We start from the raw sequence: 24,530 nt of genomic DNA on the forward strand, positions 1-24,530 counted from the left end.
CCCTGGCTAGAAGTGTAGAAGTTTCTCCCGTCAAAAAGAAAAAAGAGAGGATGAAAGACTGATGAATGGGAACATGGATACCACATATAAAGGCCCCGATATACTTTAAGCAAAATCAAAGAATAAACTGGTGTGATGTTATTTTGAACAAAATCAGGCCACAATGAGTTCAAGTTCGATTGGAGTTTGTTTTCGCGAGTTTGAAAAATGCTGAACTTTCCGGAAAAGATTGCTCCAGCTGGTAAACACCTTCAAACTATGATTGGTCCATGGCGATTACGTAATAGGTATATGTGCTCTGGGGCTCCACCTTCTTTGATGTGGAAATCTTCTCTGGGGAATTTCTTCTGTTCAGTCTGGGTTTGCTACAAGCTATGCTTGTTACAGGAATGCTACAAGAATGTCAATACCTAAATGAAAATGAAAAGAGTGTTTCAATCAGAAGTTTGAAGTTTGAAGGGAACATTCTGATATGTCTTTTCTAGTGCCTCTCAATCCACCTTGCTGAGCTGATAACAAGTTCTGGAACCAGGTCAAAGCGTACATTCACATTTCTTAAAGTGCATTTTCCTTGGCATTCAATAAGGGTCTTGAAGCTGAAGTAGAAGGGTAGACTGAGAGATCCAGTCAAGCATAATTGACCAGCTGCTTCCCTCGAATCACAACTCCAAGCCTCTCTGATCTACTGAGTTCAATTGCAGAAATCTTAATCTTTTAATCTCTCTCTAACCTCCTCTTCTTTTTGAAATTACAGAGCATACTTAGAGAGATTAATGCCAACTCATCTGCAAATCAGACCTCTGCTGCCACTGCCCACCCTGGGGAAAATGTAATGAACAGAGGGCATGTAGGATAAAGGGGAATGCTGCATGCACGTAACACACAGGTTGAGTACTGTGCAGATCAAAGGCCAGAAAATAAGATCAAAATGAAAGTGTATTAAGTGAAGCATGCTTAACTTTTATACAACTCACTTACACAACACCTGCAGTACTATCAAGACCAAATTAATTTTTAACAGTTTGAGGTGTTGGTAACAAAAGAAATGTGGACGTTTGAATGCAAAGACTGTAAGTATACTGTACATAATGTATCAGCATTTGTTGTAACTGGTAAGTGAACAACAGAAATAAATCCAAACATGTTCTGTGATGTAACATTTTGTGATGTTACAACAAATATTTCGGAAAATATTCAGCAGAATTGAATTGTTTTGGTGTTACAGTATTATTCTTTATTTCAGTCTTATGTTCCCTAGTGGAAAAATGTATTTAAAATACATTTATTTCATAGTATAAATCTATTAGCATATTTGCTGACATATCAATCTTTAAATGCAATATATTTAAAGTGTACCTAAAGTATACTTGCAATAGTCCCATTTTAGCACAATCAAATACTTAAGTATATCTTTAGCTGGACCTCAGCTCTATTTCTGAATAACTTAAGTGCATTATGTACAAAATTAGTTGTTCCAATTTAGCAGACTTTCAGTATAGAATACCATAAGTACTATTGCAGGTTCCCTTTCAAGGGAACTCCCGTTGCGTCGAGAATGACGCTATGGGGAACGCTTTGCGTGATGACGTCTTGAAGCACATGTAAAATCAGTCCAATGGTGTAGCGGGACGTCAGAGGCGGGTGACGTCACGCACCAGGAAGCTATAAAAGCCGGCCCGAAACAGAAAACGAAAGCTTTCTGAGTCTTCAGTAGCGCTCCGTGTTGAAATCTGTCTGTCTTATTTGGTGTTGTCTATATATATATATTTTATATTAAGTATGGCGAGCAAGCAGCAGTTTAGAGTGTGTGTCCATCCCTGCCCGCGTTATTTAACGGGAGGTGACACACACACTCTTTGTGTTGTTTGTTTGGGAGAGGAGCATGCCCAGTCAGCACTCGAGGGTGGTGACTGTGAGCATTGCTGTGCGCTTCCATTGCGTACGCTCCGATCCCGCTTGGCTCGGTTCAATCCCGACCACGTTCCCCAGGGCTTTGGTCCCGCCGCTGCCGAGGCACGGCGTCGATCTCAGACCTGGGGTTCGCAGATGGATCTATCAGTGGATGTTGAGACGGGCTCTGCCTTATCTCAGCCTCCTTCTGATAGATCCAGTGCCTCTCATCAGGGTGTGGAAGCACGCGTTGCGGTTACTTCCCCCCCGATAGAGGCACCAGTACTGCAACTATCCAGCTCTGAGGAGTTGGATGTTGTAAGTATTGATGCTGAGTCTGAGGATTCGCCACCTCAGTCTCATGCTTTTGAAGAACTGCTCGATGTTATCACGAGAGCAGTTGACAGATTGTCTATTGAGTGGCCAGAGGATAGGCAGGACGTTCGTTCAAAAAGCAAACTCGACGAACGCTTCCTGCCATCTCGTGCTCAGCCCCAGCGTAGGAGCCTGCCGTTTTTCCCCGATCTCCACACCGAGGTGTCGAGATCGTGGGGGAGACCAGTCTCTCACAGAGTTTACACACCACACACCTCTCTATATTCCACTATTTCACAATATAAAGAGCATGGTTATGGGGAGATGCCGAAGGTGGAAGAGACGCTCACGGGCTATCTCTCTCCAGCAACGGCATCTTCCCTGAAGGCTCCTACACTTCCCTCAAAGCCAGTAAAGTTTACATCTACCCTGATTAATAAGTCGTATGCAGCCGCTGGTCAAGCTGCAGCGTGTCTGCATACGATGTCCATTTTACAAGCCTATCAGGCAGAATTATTGGGGGATTTAGTGGAGGGCGGGGGAATCGGTCCCGACACTGTGGCTGAACTGCGCAGAGCCACGGATGTTTCTCTCAGAGCCACCAAGGAGACCGCTAAATCTATCGGGCGGTCTATGGCAGCCCTGGTGGCCACTGAGAGGCATCTGTGGCTCAACCTAAGCGATATTAAGGACAAAGAGAAGCATGTTCTGTTAGACGCTCCGGTTTCCACTGCCGGGTTATTTGGGGATGCAGTAAATATTGCGGTTGCAAAATCACAAGAAGCCGCTAAACAAGCATCTGCTCTTCAAAAGCTTCTTCCCCGCCGTTCTTTCTATGAGGCTGCTGAGCGGGAGCAGCCTCACTCCTCTAAAAAGGGTGCTGAGCATCGTGCCACTCAGAAGCAGAGCGTGTCCTCCCGTGCTCCCCCACAAAAATCTCGGGGACACGGAGGGCGCGCTCAAACCCAGCAGTCTTCGAGGGGTAGAACGGATCTGCGGACCGTTATTACCGCCAAGAAGGCTGCTGGGAAGAAATCCTGATGTCCGAGGGCTCAGGATTAATGAGGGTAGTCCCCCCCGAAGCAGAGCGGTTAACACCTCTTTTTACGGTGCCCGTCTCTCTTCGGTACCCTCAGGGGACCGTTCTGCCAACCCTGCCGCCATCGGTGTTACAGGGCGCAGCGGTCTCCGGCGAGCACATATCTCAAGGACCACCCGGAAACGTAGTGGCCTCGGGATGCCCGCCCCCTCCGAGGAGGGTGTTAGAGCAGTCTGTTCGGTCGCTCCCTGCCGGTGCGCCGTTACAGGGCGTCGAATTGACTGCTCAACAACAACAAAATCCAGAAACCAGTCTCGAGAGGCTGGTACCTCTAGTAGAATCTTTGACAGCGTGGAAGCTACTGTCGAATGTTTCTCGTCGGGTCCTGCAGACCGTGGAAAAAGGGTATCAGATACAATTCAAAAAACGCCCACCTCGGTTTATGGGGGTCCTGCCCACAGTGGTGGGCCCCGAGCAGGTTCTGGTTATGGAACAGGAAGTAAACACTCTGTTAGAGAAGGGGGCCATAGAATATGTACCTCCCTCCAACAGGGAAACCGGGTTTTACAGCCGGTATTTCATAGTTCCGAAAAAGGACGGGGGATTGCGTCCCATTTTAGATCTTCGAGTTCTGAACGAGTCAGTCATGCAGCTCAAGTTCAAAATGTTAACATTGAGACAGATCGTGCCACAGATCAGGTCCGAGGACTGGTTTGTCACGATAGACCTCAAGGACGCATATTTCCATATTTCCATCCGTCCGTGTCATTGGAAGTTCCTGAGGTTTGCTTTCGGGGGCAAAGCATACCAATATCGTGTTCTTCCATTCAGCCTAGCTTTATCACCCCGCACTTTCACGAAATGTATGGATGCAGCTCTGGCGCCTCTGCGCCTTCAGGGGATTCGCATCATGAACTACATCGACGATTGGTTGATTTTAGCTCAGTCGCGTCAGTTGGCGGTTCAACATCGAGATGTTGTTCTCGCCCACATGAAAGAGCTGGGGTTACGGCTGAACGCCAAGAAGAGTGTGCTTTCTCCACTCCAGAGAACCACTTTCCTAGGCGTGGTTTGGGACTCAGTGTCTATGCAGGCGCGCCTGTCACCGCCACGTATAGAGTCCATCCTTGCAGCTGTGAAAAGTGTAAAGCTAGGCCAGCTACTCACTGTCAAACAGTTCCAGAGACTGTTGGGTCTCATGGCAGCAGCTTCCAACGTGATACCTTTTGGACTGCTGCACATGAGGCCCCTGCAGTGGTGGCTCAGGACCAGGGGGTTTTCCCCGAGGGGGAACCCATTTCGCACAATCAAGGTCACGCGGCGATGCCTACGTGCCTTGGTTATGTGGAAGAAACCTTGGTTCCTGTCCCAGGGCCCAGTGTTGGGGGCTTCTTGTCGTCGCAGATTGCTAACGACGGATGCTTCCCTCACGGGTTGGGGAGCGATCCTGGAGGGTCGCTCAGCTCAAGGTCTGTGGGAAGACCATCATCGTTCCTGGCATATCAATCGCCTAGAGATGTTAGCTGTCTTCCGGGCTCTGAGGAGCTTTGTCACAGACCTCAGGGGACACCATATGTTAGTGCATACGGACAACACGTCGGTAGTCGCCTACATCAACCACCAAGGGGGTTTGCGCTCGCGCCCATTATCAAATCTGGCACGCCATATCCTCTTGTGGTCCCAGGGGAAGTTGCTGTCACTCAGAGCAGCCTACATCCCCGGGGTTCAGAATATAGGAGCAGACACTCTGTCGAGGCAGGGGCCGAGGCCCGGGGAATGGAGGCTCCACCCCGAGGTGGTGGAGCTGATATGGAGGGAGTACGGCCGAGCACAAGTGGATTTGTTTGCGTCTCGAGAGACGTCTCACTGTCCACTTTGGTTCTCCCTCACGCATCCAGCTCCTCTGGGACTGGATGCTATGGTTCAGACGTGGCCGAGGCTACGTCTGTACGCCTTTCCCCCAGTTGCTCTGCTCCCGGGAGTTCTGGAGAGAGTTCGCAGGGACCGGGTTTGCCTGCTTCTTATAGCCCCGCGTTGGCCGGGCAGAGTATGGTTTCCCGATCTGGTCTCCCTCCTCGACGGGCATCCTCTGGAGTTACCCGTCAGGAGAGACCTTCTGTCCCAGGCAGGGGGCTCAATATTTCACCCCCGCCCAGAACTGTGGAACCTGTGGGCTTGGCCTCTGAGGGGGCCCAGCTCATAGAGTCAGGTCTCTCAACTGAGGTTGTTGAGACCATTCTACAGTCCAGAGCTCCCTCCACGAGGAAACTTTATGCCCTGAAGTGGAGAGTATTCACTTCTTGGTGTAGTGACCGTCGGTTGGACCCAGTTAACTGCCCAATTGGTACAGTGCTGGAGTTCCTGCAGGACCGGTTCACTGCAGATCTGACCCCGTCCACTTTAAAGGTCTATGTGGCGGCCATAGGTGCTTACCACATTCCTTTGGGTGGAATGTCTGTGGGGAAAGACCCTCTGGTATCTCGTTTCCTTCGTGGCACTTGGAGGCTGAGGCCTGCAGTCCGCTCTAGGGTGCCGCCATGGGACTTGTCCATTGCTCTACAAGGCCTGTCCCTGGCCCCCTTTGAGCCCATTGAGGAGGTTTCGGAAAAGTTTCTGACTTTGAAAGCTATTTTCCTTCTTGCCATTTCTTCTCTTAAGAGAATTGGGGATATTCAAGCATTGTCGGTTGCTCCGTCCTGCTTCGAGTTTGCTCCGGGTATGGTGAAAGCTTTTCTCCATCCCAGACCGGGTTATGTCCCCAAGGTCCCCACTAATGTGGCCAGACCTATTATTCTGCAGGCCTTCTGTCCTCCTCCCTTCCAGAATGCGGACCAGGAGGCTAATAATTTGCTTTGCCCAGTTCGGGCGTTAGACGCCTACGTCCACAGAGCTGCCCTGTGGCGCAGAAGTGATCAGTTGTTTGTTTGCTTTGGCTCCCCTAACAAGGGAGGGCCGGTGTCTAAGCAAAGAATGAGCAAGTGGGTGGTCGAGGCTATCTCACTTGCTTATGAGGCGGCTGGGCAGCCTTCTCCTTTGGCTGTCCGGTCGCACTCTACAAGGAGTATGGCGGCCTCTAAGGCCCTTTTTTCAGGAGTTTCACTACAGGATGTCTGTGATGCGGCAGGCTGGTCCTCACCGCACACTTTCGTCAGGTTTTACTCTTTGGATCTAGACTCTGCTCCAGGGTCTCATGTTTTGTCATCCTAGTGCTGCTCTATTAGATTACACACAGGTCAGACATTCGTAGCTATGGAGGCGTTGGTATAGACGTTCCCCATAGCGTCATTCTCGACGCAACGGGAGTTCCCTTGAAAGGGAACGCCTCGGTTACGACTGTAACCTCGGTTCCCTGAAGAGGGAACGAGCGTTGCGTCGCCTTGCCATATCTCCTTCATGCCTGTCAGCTCGACTTCAGACTTTTACGAAGCTTTCGTTTTCTGTTTCGGGCCGGCTTTTATAGCTTCCTGGTGCGTGACGTCACCCGCCTCTGACGTCCCGCTACACCATTGGACTGATTTTACATGTGCTTCAAGACGTCATCACGCAAAGCGTTCCCCATAGCGTCATTCTCGACGCAACGCTCGTTCCCTCTTCAGGGAACCGAGGTTACAGTCGTAACCGAGGCGTTATTTATATTAAGTTCATAAATATGTAAATGTTTTTGTAGTATACTATAAATGTATTTCAAATACATTTTGGTATATGTATTTTTCACTAGGGTTGTCATGGTCATAACATCTCTACATCTCTATATAACAAACGTCTTCTACTTGAAATCTTGACAAGATTTTCCCTTAAACTCAATGTAAGCAAAGTTGTTTTCCCACGTTTTACATAAAACTTGTTTCCTCACATTTTTTTCTTAGTCTGGAGGTAATAAAATCCATTTCTAATTGTAATGTATATATACAGCTATATCATGGATAAGTAAATTATCTTCCCAAGAACAAGCATAATATTACATATCCCACAGAACTGATCTATTTCAGCAGAACACAATGGCATAAAGGTTTAAATGATTCTTCTGAAATCAAATTATATCCCTTTCTCATCTGCACTTCAGGTTAGTGCAGATATATGAAAGCACCCTTACTATGACTTAACCTAAATGGTCATCTGAACCCACACTCGTCAGCCATCATGTAAGAGGTGCCCTGTGCTGCCCATTAGCAAGAGCACACAGTGCAGCAAGTTCAAAGCTTAGTGCTATTCACAGTGTCGCACCGTTTGATCTTGAATCTCCACATACTGAAGATGAAAGTCACAATGACCATGTCGGCTCTGGCCTGCAATTAATCCCAAACAGAGGCGTTAGTCTGCCCGTTTGACTCATTTGTGTGCCTTCTCTTATGTCTCTCTCTCTATCTTTCCCTCATTTGTTTCTCGTCTCTCTTGCCCGCCCACTGTCCCTCAGCCTTGTTTTCATCTGACCGAATTGCCACGGTGCTCTTGCCAAGACCCTGTCATGGCTAATTCGCTAACAGGTGTCAGGCCAGACGGGGACGGGGGTCACTCACTTCAAAGAGCAGGGTCTCATTAGTGGGGCCTGTGGCGTACAAGGTCTCAGGCCGGTTGAAAGAGCGCTGATAGTTGAACGTAGTGCCGGCGAACTGAAATCTGCCCGGCCAGTCCACCGTCCAATCCCCCGTCAGGTAGTAGGTGCCACGCTTCAGGCTGCGGACAGCAAGGTAGCTGGTAGAGATCTCCATCTCCTGCACCCTGATGCTCCTCGCTCCAGCAGGAACCATCACAATGGGGTAATACTCTGAAGAGAGAAAAAAAAAGAGAAATAGGTTTGCCATGTCTGTTCACTTTTGCGGTTTCTGCATTTTTTAGGCCCAAAGAAAACAGGCATCTTTGAGCTGATGCATTATCACCTCCTTTAGTCAGAAGAGAGCAAAGAGGTGCCAGACTGCAGAGCTCTTGCTGTGTAAAGTGCTCTAAAAAATACATTACCGTTTTCTGTTAAGCCTGAGGAGAGGAGCTCTAAAGTGCACAGACTTGCCTATACTGCAAGAATTTCATTTGATTTCATTTGATTTTATTTAATTTTATTTGTTGAGTTGAGTTGAGTTGAGTTGAGTTGAGTTGAGTTGAGTTGAGTTTAGTCTCTGTCAGCATATTTTATTTCATTCTGGGCCACTAGTTCTAAAACTATTTTGATCAAATCAGAACAATCAAGTACCACCTAATTACAGTCCTCCAAAATTCAGTCCCTTTACTGTCCCTTTCATGCATATACTACTACCATTCAAAAGTTTGGGGTCAGTAAGATTTCATTTTTTTAACTAAAGAAATTAATACTTTTTATTGATTAATGATGCATTTAATTGATCAATTATGGTAGTAAAGCCATTTATAATGTCTATTTCAAATAAATGATGTTCTTATGAATGTTCTTCTGAAAAATATGTATCAAGGTTTCCAAACAATTTATACATATATATACATGGACCAATACAATTATGGTTGGCACGCATAGTACGGAGTGTTGGAAGTCACCTGTAGGAGAAAAAAAATACAAGACCTGGCCATGGCTTTTTCCCTCTGTTTATAACAAATTCTGTACAAATTCTTCAATTGTTTCCTTGGTTTGACATATCATGCCCACGGAATAATAAACCATACCCATGAGATGATAATCCATGCACTTATTAGTAAACTGTACCTTTAATTTATGAATTTGTGGGGACGGATTTCAAAAACTAAAGGTATCTGAGAGCACGGATTATAAACTCATGGGTACGGTTTATCAATCCATGGAAACCGAGGGAACAATTTAATAATTTGTGAGGATGGTTTATCAACTGAGGGAACGAACTGCAAAGCAGTGGCCTTCGGATTTCCGGGTTTTGGTTTCTCCTACAGGTGACGTCCTGGGCTTCGTACACTTTGAGTTATTAGACACAGCATTACCTTTTTATACCTGCACTGCCAATGTAAAAACGCAAGACTATTATAGATGCATAAAGATTTATTCAAATTGCAGATATTAGAAAATACATTTTTAGTAAAGAATACATTTTTAATATTTTGTTGTAGGGTCATGTTGTGTACCCCCTCAGGTGAGAACCAATGCTTTAGTTTTATAATGATTTACTCATTGTTTCTGTCTCTGAAGCCTGTTATTCTCTTCCAAATATTGATTTGTCAGAGAAGGTCAGAAGGTATGAAAGGAAAACCCTCTAAAAGCATCTTACCATTGGCTCTGTGCTGAAGGGTGTACTCGCCACTGTAGAACTTGCAGGTGGAGTTGTCTCCTTTACACACCCCACAGGCATCTAGAGTGGCATTTGATCCCAACACCTGGTCACAGCCTACCGGCTACACAGGAAAAGTTTTTAAAATGAAATTTTCAAACTGACATGCTCAGTTTAGCCCATTAGGCCTATTGAACATAAAATGAAAACCAATGAAAAATCTATGGTAAATGTGATGCCAGAAATATGACTATTTCATAATCTGCATCTCCTCACATACCTCACATATCCCATCGATGCACACGCCTCCTTTGTAGTCAGAGCAAGACGTCCCATCTTTGACTTTGCTGGACATAGCGAAGAAAAAATCAAAGTCCTCAGCAATGCAGTACAGTTTGCAGATGTCCTCTTCTAGATAGGAGATGAATAGGGTCATTAGATCTTATAGCTTCAGAGTGGTTTTATGTTAGATCTTTTTAAGCTGTCCACCGTTATCCTCAGCAATCTGCTATGAAGTTTCATGCATGAAGACATATGAAGCAATGATCTTATGAAAATTTTTTCATACAAAATGCAGGTGGACTTTTATGTCAAATGGAAAACAATTCTTTGACACACATGCACAAACCCGGAAAAATGAATGATTACCATATATCACATTTTATAGGTCAAGTAGTTTGAGCTTGAGTATTGGATTGCTCAAACATAAATAAAATAAAATAATATTAAATAAAATAAAATAAAATTCTTCCCTTTAAAATTATGTCTGTCTGTGTAGTTGTATAGTCGCTACACAAAAGAGAGAACTTTGCTTTCCATCATGTATCTTTTATTCCAAGCAGACACAATGCAAATGTGTACAGTAGTTACTCATCCAAACTGCCTATTACCGCCGCGTCAGGCACCGCGAGTAGGGTCTGCCTGCAGAGCCGGAGGCTGCATTTTCAGGACCCCACTTTTAGGACCGCATTTCTAGGACCCTAGGTTTTTAGTGACAGCGCCACCTACCGAATTAGAGGACCAGCGAAGATGGATGACAATCAGAGTGTGAGTATCAAATGCGAATAAATTTTTACAATTGCGATGCATTTAATTGGAAAGTTAACGTAGCAAACGTGATGGTGATTTGCTAAAAAAATAGTCTTGAATGCATAGCCATAGTATTTAGCCTCTAATGCTTGAAAATGAATTGTTAGCACGTTCATTTAACGGAACTGTTGCTTGAAAATGAATTGTTAGCACGTTCATTTAACGGAACTGTTGCGTGATAAGCCTGTGTTGACTTATTGACAGCACAATAAAACTTTAGCATGTTCGTTCTGAAAGCTTGTTAATTACTCATTGTTCTTCCATTTTAATTCAGTTAAAATAATCTTAATGTTTTCACTGTCACGTGCTCACAGTCAGCCTGTTTAACGTTACCCACAATACAAGTTATGTGTAGTATGCGTCTACATGCGTCTCATCATTTTGACATGGTTTTATAATGTGTGCTTTAAATATTATATACATATGTAAATGTGTATATATATATATATATATATATATATATATATATATATGGTCAGAAAAAAAGTCGTGTCAATGTTATTTCTATTCAGATTTCTCAATTGAGATGGGCTTTATTGACATGAGTGTTTCTAGAACCTTTGTTCCCACAACATCAAAACCTTTTTTTTTTTCAAATCTTTGAACAGTATGCAATAATAGTATTATGAACATTAATTGATATGTGTGCACTGTTTGGTAACTAAGAAAAAAAATTAAAGTGTAGAACATGTTCAACTAAATGTTCCTTATTTAATTCACTTCTCTTTCTCTCTCTCTCTCTCTCTTAGGAGTCAGTGATGATGTTGTCCATGAAGTTCTGTTTGTGGTCCACATCATGAACAAATTTGTTTTTGTGTGTGTTCAAGTTCAGTTATTATATTATTTTGTAAAATATTTTGTGTGTGCAAGTTCAGTTATTATATATTATTTTGTGAAATATTTTGTGTGTGCAAGTTCAGTTATTATATATTATTTTGTGAAATATTTTGTGTGTGCAAGTTCAGTTGTTATATATTATTTTGTAAAATATTTAGTGTGTTCAAGTTGAGGTGTGATATATTATTTTGTAAAATATACACAATCTACCCCCAGAGTCATCCTTGTCTTCCCTCTATACTTGAAAATGTGGTCGATCTAGTGACTGAAAAGACTATAACATGATTCCTTGTTTATTTTACTTGAGTTATTATATTATGCTAGACCCAATAATTTCTCAACATTCCTAGGAACCAGGTTTAATTGCAATAAATAAAGTAGTATTTGGGTGTAATAAAACTGTAAAACTCTAATGTAGTTGAAACTGGCTGGGTGGAAATACTGCCTGGCACAACTAGGGTCCTGGAAATGCGTTCCTGAGACTGCGGTTCTCCGAGTCGGTAGGTGGCGCTGTCACAAAAACCTAGGGTCCTAGAAATGCGGTCCTAGAAGTGGGGTCCTGAAAATGCAGCCTCCGGCTCTGCAGGCAGATAATATTGGGCACCGCGGCGAAATCACCGCGGCAGAATTATTCCAGTGGGATTTCAAAGTTGTTCGCGAAATGACCACCAGGTGGCGCAAAGGGATACTGTGGGATACAGCGGGATTTTGAAAGCAACTGCGTTTCGAAACGTAAGTGGGCTTAATATCCATTAACACTAAGGATGAAATACTACAAATGTATTAAACAAACATTTTAGGACAGAAAAAAATAAAATCAAAAGTTATAATCAAGAAGAGAATAATGGACATATTAGCTAGTAGCCTAGTTCATATTGTAGGCCTGTAGACGTTGGCAACATACAGTACGCTTATTCCCAACATAAGCCTATTGAATGAAAAAAAAAGAGAAATAAATGAGGTGCAATGATAGCTGATTATTTTTACTATTCTAAAAATACAGCGTGTTCACACGTAGGTTATATGCGAAATCAAACGGTGCTCGCTGTAGAAATCAACGTTTGGGCATTTATCAATTGAGTACACTCGTAGCCGGGTGGTAGAATTTACGTTGTAATCATTTAGATAACATGGGTTCGAAACACGCACAATCAAGGAGTTAATTTATATGAACCTATTAATGCATCATTTAGCCTATTATTAATGCAGAGAGATTTGGGTCTAAAACTGTTAAAACATAGGCCTATAGATTCTATTTGTACAAATTGCTGCACATTAATTTAATTAAATGAAACCTTGTAACGAATTCACACTGTAGGGGTAGACTGTGTACAGCTGAGACACCTTAAATAACTTGCGTTCGCAGCAAGCACAAGTTGTGATTTTTGCTGTGCACTTGCATATTAGTGTCAGCTGGGAAGGAAATATAGAGACCAGACCTCTTGGAACTTTAATTGAATACATAGCGTTGGTAAAGCATACTGAAATTACATCCCTACAAATTTATTAGGCCCTACTGAAAATAAATGTATCGAATTTAAGCAAAGTAGCCTAAATGTTAAGACATAAGCCCTTTGCTTTTTTACGTAGCCTATAAAGGACTCTTATAGCCGATTTTGTGTTAATTTAATTTGTAGAGGATTTTTTTTTAACTCAAACATTAACACTGAAATAAATTAAACTAAATTATTGTAAAAAAAAAAATTGGCACACCACGACGAGTGGCGCTATGTATTGTTCTAAAGCCAGGTTTTATTCTGGCATGTTGAAAAAGGCTGTGTTAAAGGCCAGTGTTCAAGGCTAGTGTTCGACAAACGCGGCGGCGCGTTCATTTGAATGAAGAGACACTGGAACGTTAGGCCGTGTCGCATCGAGTGAAGCGGCCGAGTGGTTGAACTTACGTTACGATCATTTAGATGACACGGGTTCAAATCCCGAACTAACTTGGACTACTGATATTTTTATATTAGCCTATGAATGCATTTTATAGTCTATTGTTGATGCAGAGAGATTTGTCTAGTTCTAAACCATAGTTTTTTTTCTTATAGCCTATTTACAAAATAAAATCACCACGCATTTCCATTTTAAGGAACAAATATTATACAATGACTTTACTTCTGTGGCCTATCATAATTCCAATCGTATTTCAAAAGCAGTTCTGTTAAAACAAATGATAATATATATATATATATATATATATATATATATATATATATATATATATATATATATATATATGACGTTTAAACGACAAACAATAAAATCAGAACCAGTATTCTGTTGCGTTCATGGTTTCAGTGTCAGTAATGCATCCACGGCTTTTCAAAATGTCAAAGCGTTTTGAGATTGTTTTGAATGAAATATTGAAGTTAATAATGAAGTGTTTCGGCACACCACGATGAGTGGCAAACTCTTTGTTTTGTTTTGCAAACTCAGCTAGCCTGTGGGGGGTTTGGAGAAGTTGCTTTATCGTGGGGGTGCAGAGGTGTTAATGTTCCGTCTTTCATATGTAGAGTGTCGGAGCCATAGACTGTAAAAAATAGGTCGGAGCAGGCAAAGGAGTCTTGCGAGAGGGGCAAAGAAAAATACATGTTTTGTTGCTTTGAAGTATTTTCGTGTTGTACTGTTTTATTTGTTTAATTTAGCTGCAATTTCTTTGGCAATACAAATTTAAAATAAGAATAAGATTCTGTTCTTATTTTCCATCGCAAAGAAAATGAACTGCAACTCTGTTTTAGCCTAAATAAATAACCTGTTCAGGCGCTTTATTTAAACCTTGAAATGTTCCGATTTTTTCAATGTATGGATCTGTTTTGAAAAATACCGTCCATGTCCGGGTACCACTGTCAGTCATCTCAATTTCGTGAATGATTCATAAAAAAAAAAATTAGAGGAGCTTCTTCATCTTCTTCGCAATCGGCTGACAATCATCATCAGTTTACTGAAATTTAGCAAATGTATGTTGTAATGTGCAATAGATAATTAAACATAGGCCTGACGCTTGACTTTAATAAAGAGTTATAACCCAGCAAGCAATTTCGCGTCTAATAGACGTCTAATAGCCGTCTAAACACAGCCCAGACGTCTAGGCTAAATCGAGGCTAATTTTGGGCTGTCAGTGAAAATCTAATAGACGTCTAAACATAGCCCAAGAATAGACAGCTATTGAATGACTACATATATACGTCTAATAGACGTCTAACCATAGCCCAAGAATAGACAATCAGACAGCTATTGAATGACTACATATATACGTCCAATAGACGTCTAACCATAGCCAAAGAATAGACTAGTCATCAATTAGACCGCTATTAAACGACTACATATATACGTCTAATAGACAGACAGTATGCGTCTAGGCTAAAACAAGGCTGATTTTGGGCTGTCAGTGAAAATCTAATAGACGTCTAACCATAGCCCAATAATAGACTAGTCATCAATTACACTACATATACATGTAATAGACAACAAAATGAGGCATAAGGATTCTTTTCACTCAAATATAACAGGTAGTCATAAATGAAAATCCATCCAAACTAATTGAATATAAAGGGATTTATTTTGAACAATTATATAGACAACAACAACTTAGACAACATTCAAACATAAAAATGAACAAATAAAACATTGGAAAAATATGTAAAACAAATTAAGATATTAAAATTTTTAAGAATTAACTGTTTACTTTTGATCCATAACCCCCACCCCCTGCCCTCCCTGGTGCTTGTTTGAAATGATTAGAAATTGCATTTTTTATTTCACATTCCGTAGCTAATGGAATGCTGGTCATCACTGCGTCTGCCAAATGAGAAAAAGGAAATAATTATTGCTCAAGAAAAGCATTGTTACAGTCATTTAACTAATTACAGTCAATCACTTTTGCTAGGATGCACACTAGAGCTGGCCAATATAGAGTTAACAGAATATAGATTGAGACTATATAATTTATATCAATATAGACAATAATTTATATCAATATTATAAATTAATTAATATCAATAATTGAACATTTTTGCTCGCGTAATGGTGATGCAATACGGGGTGTAACGATACGCGTATTGAACAATTCTGTACAAGGCATGCATATATATATATATATATATATATATATATATATATATATATATATATATAGGCTATACACACACATACATACATATACATATATATATACATCTGAAATTTTCTTCTCGAATGTTCATTTTTATCAAGCTCATATATGCAAGTTCAGTAATTTCACTTAAATGGCAATGAAAATTACCTATTAATTGTCATTTAAGTGAAATTACTGAACTTACATATATGAGCTTGATAAAAATGAATATTCGAGAAGAAAATTTCAGATGGCACTTAGAGGCTTTTGCATCTGAACTCTTCATATATGTGACCCTGGATCACAAAACCAGTCTTATGTTGCACGGGTATATTTGTGGCAATAGCCAACAAAACATTGTATGGGTCAAAATTATAGATTTTTCTTTTATGTCAAAAATCATTAGGATATTAAGTAAAGATCATGTTCCATGAAGATATTTTGTAAATTTCCCACCTTAAATATATAAAACATTATTTTTGTGAATGGATGCAGCACTATCGCCAATAGAAATGGACAACTTTAAAGGCGATTTTATCCATGTTTCGATTATAAAAATTTAAAGTACTGCGGAAACAAATACACCTACATCTTGGATGCCCATAAGGTAAGCTAAAACATATCAAAATTTAATTTCAAAGTGAACTATCACTATAAGTCATTCTTTATCACTTACTCATATAACTCTAATAAACATAAAAAGATACTTATAGGCGTAGTTCACTTAAAAAAAAAAAAAAAAAAACATGTAATCATTTACTCACTTTTACTTGGTTCCAAACCTGTATGGCTTTCTTCTGTTGAACACACACAAAAAATATATATTATGAAGAATGTTGGTAACAAGACATTTAATGGTAGTCATTGACAAGTGTTCTGTATATTCAATTGTTGTACTTTATTGACTGATTGCTGGATAATTTGCAATAAACAGTGTCTTTAAATCAAATAAAGTGGATTACATCACTCCAGTTCTGAGGTTTTTACACTGGCTATCTGTCTGTCAAAAAATTCATATAAAAAAACTACAGTTGATTATTAAATTAACATTTTAAGGCCAAAGTAAATTTATAATCTTCTGATGCACTATGAAGAGCAGACCTCTCAGGTCATCTGGGACAGTAGCCAGCTACTTTTATATCTCCAAAGTCAAAACAAAACATGGAGAAGCAGCATTCAGTTTTATATCTGAAACAAATTCACTGAAAACTGAATGTATGCTGCATATTGTAATTATTTAAAAACAAGTGTAAAGACTTTGTTTGCCACTACCTTTTATTAATTGGAAAGGATTTTTTTTTTTTTTTTATAATTTCTTTTCATGTTGCACTATGCTGCTGTTAAATTTTATGTAAAGTACTTACAAAATTTGCTTTAAATCAAAAACTATTATTTATTACTCTAATTTAAAAACAATATACTGGTATCTTTATAATAATAAAAAATAGTAATGAATAGTTTCATGCTTACCACATTCATTGAATTTAGATACATTTGCAATAACACGTGCAGGTAACTTTAACTTTTTGGAGAAAAATACTACTCTGCAATGTTAATGTTAAAATGTCACTGTTTCTACACATTATAACAACTAACTAATTTAAACAATGAACATATCAAAAATAACAAGCATACTTACAAGATCGAAGTAGAAATGTGAAGGTTTCACTCAGACTGTTGCTCGCCCGTTGCTCTCCGACAGCTGCCTCGTGTAAAATAAAATGGCGGAAATGTTTATCGCGAAATTTGGCTAAAGTGATCTAGTCGCGCAATGCCAGTAGTCCCAGTAGACATGTCTCAGTAGTGTTTCGATTGTGCCATCTAGCGGTTGGAAAATGCAATTGCATTTGATTTGATTTTTTATCGAAGATTGTGTATGAATGTTATGTTTATGTGTGACAGAAAACATATTAAGCTGTGCGAGCGAAAACATTTCAAAGACTAATATTCTTATACTATATCGCTGGTCTGAATCAGGGCTATAGCCAAGCCGTACGTAGACCAGATTGCCTTGATTTCGCCAGGTGGGCTAAAGCAGACCGCATATTAGTAGGGAGGTTAAGTGACTTTTGACTTCAAGTCATGATGCAAAGGTCCCCTTTGGTATGGAAGTACCTTAGGGCCATAGAAATAAATTTATCCTAAGACACACGTGAGATCACATTTTGTATCTTATATACGCACATTTTTTAAAAATGGCCGCCGACCATACTTGAGAGGCCCATATCTTTGCTTCTGTTATAGCTATAATGACAAATTTGGTATCAACGTGTACATTTTTGGGGTCAAGGAGTCCAATAAAATAGGTTCCAAGACTAAAAAACAATAATGTTGTCCTTACCATGACAATTGGAGGTGAAGTATGCAATTTTTTATTAAAAAACACATGCCAAACACAGTGTTTCGGCGCCAGAGGTTTTTTCCTAAAATGTTCGATTTTGACATCTTAATTTCAAAAGGCTATATCTTAAAAGTGATAAAAGATAGGGACTTTCTGTAAATTAGAGAAATATTAAGGATGACCCAAAGTTTATGTAGGGATTACATTTTCCCATCTAATTTGCATATTATGACGTCATTATGGTGGCGGCCATCTTGGATTATAGAATTTTCATGAAAAGTCACGTTTAAATGATAAAATTATCAAATGCAGCACTTCTTTCCCCCCAAAATGTCCCTCACCTTCTGTATGCTATATTGCACAATACTGAATGCTCAGGTAAATAGTAAGTAGTAAACAAACTGTGTAAATCATTACTAATAAATGGTAGAAACAAACCGAATGCAAGTAGTGGTTGGCCTTTTGCTGTAGAGATACTCTATTTACTACATATAGTAAATCGTCCTCATTGGCCAAGTACTCAAAAGCCGGCATTCCCATCAGCTTGCGATAGACTATGCATAATAGCCCCTCTGCCCCGTGTCACACCGTCTCTGGTCCTGCTGGGAGCAGCGCGGCCAAATCTGCCTCGCGCGCGCGCCGAATGTGCACAGCTCGGACTACTGTCATTGTCATTGCGACTCCCCACCCTGCCTCCACGTTGCCCCCTAACTGTCCTATGAATACTTCGACCTCGTCTAACATACCCAGTGGCATTAGACAAACAAAGTCTCCACCACAATACTGTCACCGCGATTGTGGAGAGGCACACACGGTACTTTCACTTTCAGAATCAGGCAGATATTCCCCTTCATAATCAGGGTCCACGAATAGAAGACCCAACACTTCATTGCGGGTAAGCTTTATTGATGCCATTAGATATAATAATAATAATAATAATAATAATAATCTAATGCAAATACTCGCTGACGTTGACAATATTGCTCTGATAAAATGGCTCACTCGCACACTAGCTCCGCTTTTGTTCGCACTGATTCAATGCACTCTAGCTCGAAGATTTTGTATAGAAGCATGACGTTTTTTTGAGTCGCGGATGAAGTATGACATGTCTGCCATCGAATGGAGGGTAGGTTGAACGAAATTTGACACCCTATTTGACAAAATCGGCCCTTTTATTAAGTGGACTGCCTGAGGTGGGACCACGACACCAATCTGCTCCTAGTGACTGATCACTGAATTCGCTATATCTATGCTAAATGTTTTCAAGCGGTCATATGACACACATTCCTCTTTTATGCATGGCCTCCACCAGATATCTACTACCACTTTGCTGGTGTAGTTTCATTGCCAGATATAGCGAAGCTGGTGTTTCCCTCTCTCTTATGTGATGAGGAACACTGCCATGTTTCTTGGATCTGCATCTTACAGAGTTGAAAATTATTTGCTGCCCAATGGATGTTGCAGCCTGGAACTTCTCAGGTCCAGGAGGTGGCTGATCAATACCTGATCCATCAAGAAGCATGTGTAAGAACGGTCTCAGCATGGGAGGGATAGAATCAGCTTCACAGGAAGTTGAGAAGGCACCTGTAAAAGCATGCTTCATGGGGAGATACTCTTGCCGAAGGATTTTGGCTGCTTTGAAGATGATGGAGACATCGGTAGAAGTGTTGTTTTTCATGTTAGCAACAGCTTTGCTCAGGTCATCATCAAATACAATGGACCAGACACGATTTATTTGTACTGATCTGATGTCAGGAATCAGGCGTTCAATATCCTTCCGAAGGCGTGTGGTGTTGCATTTGATGTTTGGAAATCCAAGATCAGCAATGCGCTTGTCATAGAGGGCTGTCAAGTCAGACATTGCCAGTGATTCCCCTGAGCAACGATAGTCCTCGATGTATTCGAGCAACTCATTGAGGACATGTGCTCTGATGACCTTAGTTGCATTACTTTCAGTTGAGTCACATCCAACAGTTTCTGCTTTTCTATAGAGCCTAGTCAGGCATGCACGATGATAAACAGCATTAATAGCAACCATGTCACCAGCAGCTAGTTCAGCCAATAGATGCCTGTCACCCACCACCTGAGCACATTCTTTCACTTTTCTATCCAAGCCAAGGGTGGCAGCCCTCCTCAGTTCCTTTTTTTTGCCCACTTCACCACAGAAGAGACACAGTTTATCAAATGATTCACATGATGATGTTGAGGGTCTGGGTAAAGCGAGTGTGGAGGACTTGTCACTCGTGCGCCATGTTTTTACTGAACTCACAGACTCTTCATGCTTTTTTCTTTTTCTTGCTCTCTCAACTTTTTGTTTATCAATTGCATTTCTGCAGCTTTTGTGCCACACCATAGGATTTTGAATCATCAGCTGAACTACATCCTGACTACCACCACTCATGTCCACTATAAACTCAGGCAGATCCCCTAATGCCTTCAGCTCCTGGATGTTATCTAAAGCTTCTTTGTAACATGATTGCAATCTTTCAGGATTGTTTCTCAGTTTGAATGATGAAGAGGGATCTATCCATCCATCCATCCATCCATCTTCTTCCGCTTATCCGGGGCCGGGTCGCGGGGGCAGCAGTCTAAGCAGAGATGCCCAGACTTCCCTCTCCCTAGACACTTCCTCCAGCTCTTCCGGGGGGACACCGAGGCGTTCCCAGGCCAGCCGGGAGACATAGTGTCTCCACAGTCTGTCCTAGGTCTTCCCGGGAAGGCGTCCAGGAGGCATCCGGAACAGATGCCCGAGCCACCTCAGCTGACCCCTCTCGATGTGGAGGAGCAGCGGCTCTACTCTGAGCTCCTCCCGAGTGACCGAGCTTCTCACCCTATCTCTAAGGGATCGCCCAGCCACCCTGCGGAGAAAGCTCATTTCGGCCGCCTGTATCTGGGATCTTGTCCTTTCGGTCATGACCCAAAGCTCATGACCATAGGTGAGAATAGGAACGTAGATTGACCGGTAAATCGAGAGCTTCGCCTTGCGGCTCAGCTCTTTCTTCACCATGACAGACCGGTACATTGACCGCATTACTGCAAAAGCTGCACCGATCCGTCTGTCAATCTCCCGTTCCATCCTTCCCTCACTCGTGAACAAAACCCCAAGATACTTAAACTCCTCCACTTGAGGCAGGAACTCTCCACCAACCTGAAGTGGGCAAGCCACCCTTTTCTGGCCTCGGATTTGGAGGTGTTGATTCTCATCCCAGCCGCTTCACACTCGGCTGCAAACCGTCCCAGTGCATGCTGAAGGTCCTGGTTTGATGAGGCCAACACGACAACATCATCTGCAAAGAGCAAAGACGAAATCGTGTTGTCACCAAACCTGACGCCCTCCGGCCCCTGGCTGCGCCTAGAAATTCTGTCCATAAAAATTATGAACAGAACCGGCGACAAAGGGCAGCCCTGCCAGAGTCCAACATGCACCGGGAGTCCCGCAAGCCAACCAGGCCCGATAGGACTCCTTCTTCAGCTTGACGGCATCCCTTACTTCCGGTGTCCACCACCGGGTTCGGGGATTGCCGCCTCGACAGGCACCGGAGACCTTACGGCCACAGCTCCGAGCGGCCGCTTCGACAATGGAGGTGGAGAACATGGTCCACTCGGACTCAATATCTCCAGCCTCCCTCGGGATCCGGTCGAAGCTCCACCGGAGGTGGGAGTTGAAGATCCCTCTGACAGGAGACTCGGTCAAACGTTCCCAGCAGACCCTCACAGTACGCTTGGGTCTGCCGAGTCTGTCCAGCTTCCTCCCCCGCCATCGGATCCAACCCACCACCAGGTGGTGATCAGTTGACAGCTCCACCCCTCTCTTTACCCGAGTGTCCAAGACATACGGCCGCAGGTCAGATGAAACGACCACAAAGTCGATCATCGACCTACGGCCTAGGGTGTCCTGGTGCCACGTGCACTGATGGACACCCTTATGCTTGAACATGGTGTTCGTTATGGACAAACTGTAACTAGCACAGAAGTCCAATAACTGAACACCGCTCGGGTTCAGATCAGGGGGGCCATTCCTCCCAATCACGCCCCTCCAGGTGTCACTGCCACTGCCCACGTGGGCATTGAAGTCCCCCAGTAGAACGACGGAGTCCCCAGTTGGAGCACTTTCCAGCACCCCTCCCACAGACCCCAAGAAGGCCGGGTACTCTGCACTGCCGTTTGGCCCGTAGGCACACACGACAGTGAAAGACCTATCCCCGACCCGAAGGCGCAGGGAAACGACCCTCTCGTTCACCGGGGTGAACTCCAACACATGGCGGCTGAGCTGGGGGGCTATAAGCAAACCCACACCAGCCCGCCACCTCTCACCATGGGCAACTCCAGAGTGGTGAAGAGTCCATCCTCTCTCGAGGAGTGTGGTTCCAGAGCCCAAGCCGTGCGTAGAGGTGATCCCGACTATCTCTAGTCGGAACCTCGCAACCTCACGCACAATCTCAGGCTCCTTCCCCGCCAGCGAGGTGACGTTCCACGTCCCTAGAGCTAGCTTCCGTGTCCAGGGATCGGGTTGTCGAGGCCCCGCCTTCGACTGCCGCCCGATCCTCTCAGCACTGACCCCCTTACGGTCCCTCCTGCAGGTGGTGAGCCCACGGGAAGGCGGCCCCACGTCGCTCCTTCGGGTTGAGCCCGGCCGGACCCCGTGGGGGGAGGCCCGGCCACCAGGCGCTCGCATACGAGCCCCAACCCCGGGCCTGGCTCCAGGGTGGGGCCCCGGCTGCGCCATACCGTGCGACGTCACGGTCCTCGGTTTAAGAGGGATCTAATGTTTTTTCAATCTTTAGGGCGGACTGACATAGGAAGCATAAACTCCAGTCACGGCATTCCATTATGGCTAATCTGAAAAAAGAAATGAAGTTGCTTTAACATCATAAGAGAGATAATATGAGCATTAACAAGCATTCGCAAAAGTAAAAAAATATCAAATAATGAAGCTAACTAACTAGCTAGCAACATGTAGGCTATGTGCTTGCTTCAATAAAAATGACGCTAACTAGTCACTAGCTAGTTATGATGAAGCTAACTAGTTACTAGCGACCTAGTTATAATGAAGCTAACTAGTTACTAGCTAGCTAGTTACTAGTTATCTAACATTAAAAGCATTTTTCTATTTAATGAGGAAGTCATACGAACCTCAAAGTGTTAACCTGTCACCTCTGACCTTCAACAGCTGTCACAGCTCCTGGTGCATATGGGATGTGTTGTTGCAGGAACTGATTTGCTATAGGCTACTCCTGACTGGTCGAAATCTCATGCTACTTAGGACAAATGTAATGTACAGAAGTAGCTGCACTGCTTAAATACAAAATTAAAGTTTTTGAAGGAAAAGATGAGTAAAGTCGCTCTGATGACACAATTTTTATGTGAAATGTGCATATTTACCCCCAATTGTCATGGTATGGGGAATTTTTTTGTTTTTTTCAACTTGAAACCAATTTTATTGGATTCCTTGACCCCAAAAATGTACACTTTGACACCAAATTTGACATTATAGTGATAACAGAAGCAAAGATATGGGCTCTAGAGTATTTTCGGCGCATTGGCGGCCATTTTTGAAAAAACCTGTTTATTTCTGATACAAAGTGTGATCTCACTTGTGTCTTAGGATAAATTTATTTGTATGACCCTAAGGTACTTCCATACCAAAGACGACCTTTGCATCATGACTTGAAGTCAAAGGCCTATTTTTTGGGCTTAACCTCCCTACTATATAGCCCGTCCAATTCGGAGCTAAATCGTGACTACAGATCGACCATGTCTTGAAATTACATATTGAATCTTGTAGTTATCATTACCAATGCGAACATGATGGAATATCAACCATTTCATGCACTGCCTGGCAAAAAACAACAATTAATCCGTTTTGACTAAAAGTGGGCTACAATAGCCGGGTCTGAATACGAGCTAAATCGTGGCTACGCACAGCCTACACATATAACATGTAAAATAAAGTAAACCAAACAACTTGTAATCACAGTAGACTTTGCTTACATGATGGAATATCATACATCTCACAAGTTATTTTGGAAAAAAATACATTTATCCAGATTAAATGTTATTTGGGCTAAAAGTGGGTTACGCATAGCCGGGTCTGAATACGAGCTAAATTGTGGCTCCGCACAGCCTATAACATGTAGCCTAAAATAAAGGAAGCCAAACAACTTGTAATCACGGTAGACTGTGCTTGCATGATGGAATATCATACATCTCACAAGTTATTTTGGAAAAAAATACATTTATCCAGATTAAATGTTATTTGGGCTAAAATTGGGTTACACATAGCCGGACTATATCGGGTCTATATTTAACCCAGACGTTGAAAAGACGGCTATTGCTTGCTGGGAAGCCACGAGAACGGTAAGATATAAACTCTATTGGCCACCGATTCGATCACGGGTCTCTTGAAGACCCGTAAGGCTCGTGTCATTGCCTTATCCATTGAGCTGTCTGACTGCTGTAAACTAAACATCTGACGCGCATGTAAAGCTTCATAGATTAGCCTAATATGTTTCCATTGCAATGTTCTATGTTGAAAGGTTTTCATTGATTTTTCGATTTAATTTTAGTATTGTGATTATAAATCAGTTTAACTAGAGTCTTTCACTTGAATTTATCTGTTACCAGCTTTCAATCGCTCTCAATGAGCCGTGATGCCGCGGCAGATTACGCAACAGAGAGAATAAACGGACACTTTTCAAAGTCTGCTAGTGTAGCGCCTCTTAGCGG

The 24,530-nt window shown here is 42.5% G+C and overlaps 1 protein-coding gene across 1 annotated transcript in view; it reads right to left on the reverse strand.

Annotated features, from left to right (window-relative positions):
* adamts18 (ADAM metallopeptidase with thrombospondin type 1 motif, 18) overlaps positions 1-24,530 on the reverse strand; it is a gene marked incomplete at its 5' end in the record, with an annotated part of 84,647 nt that overhangs the window by 21,472 nt on the left and 38,645 nt on the right. Inside the window, 3 exons of the mRNA XM_081389602.1 lie at positions 7,762-8,009; positions 9,445-9,568; positions 9,725-9,855. Coding sequence (XP_081245728.1) covers positions 7,762-8,009; positions 9,445-9,568; positions 9,725-9,855 — 503 coding nt within the window. The remainder of the gene's footprint in view (positions 1-7,761; positions 8,010-9,444; positions 9,569-9,724; positions 9,856-24,530) is intronic.

Source organism: Scardinius erythrophthalmus, assembly GCF_964197995.2.
Source record: "Scardinius erythrophthalmus genome assembly, chromosome: 2".
Lineage (NCBI taxonomy): Eukaryota > Metazoa > Chordata > Actinopteri > Cypriniformes > Leuciscidae > Scardinius > Scardinius erythrophthalmus.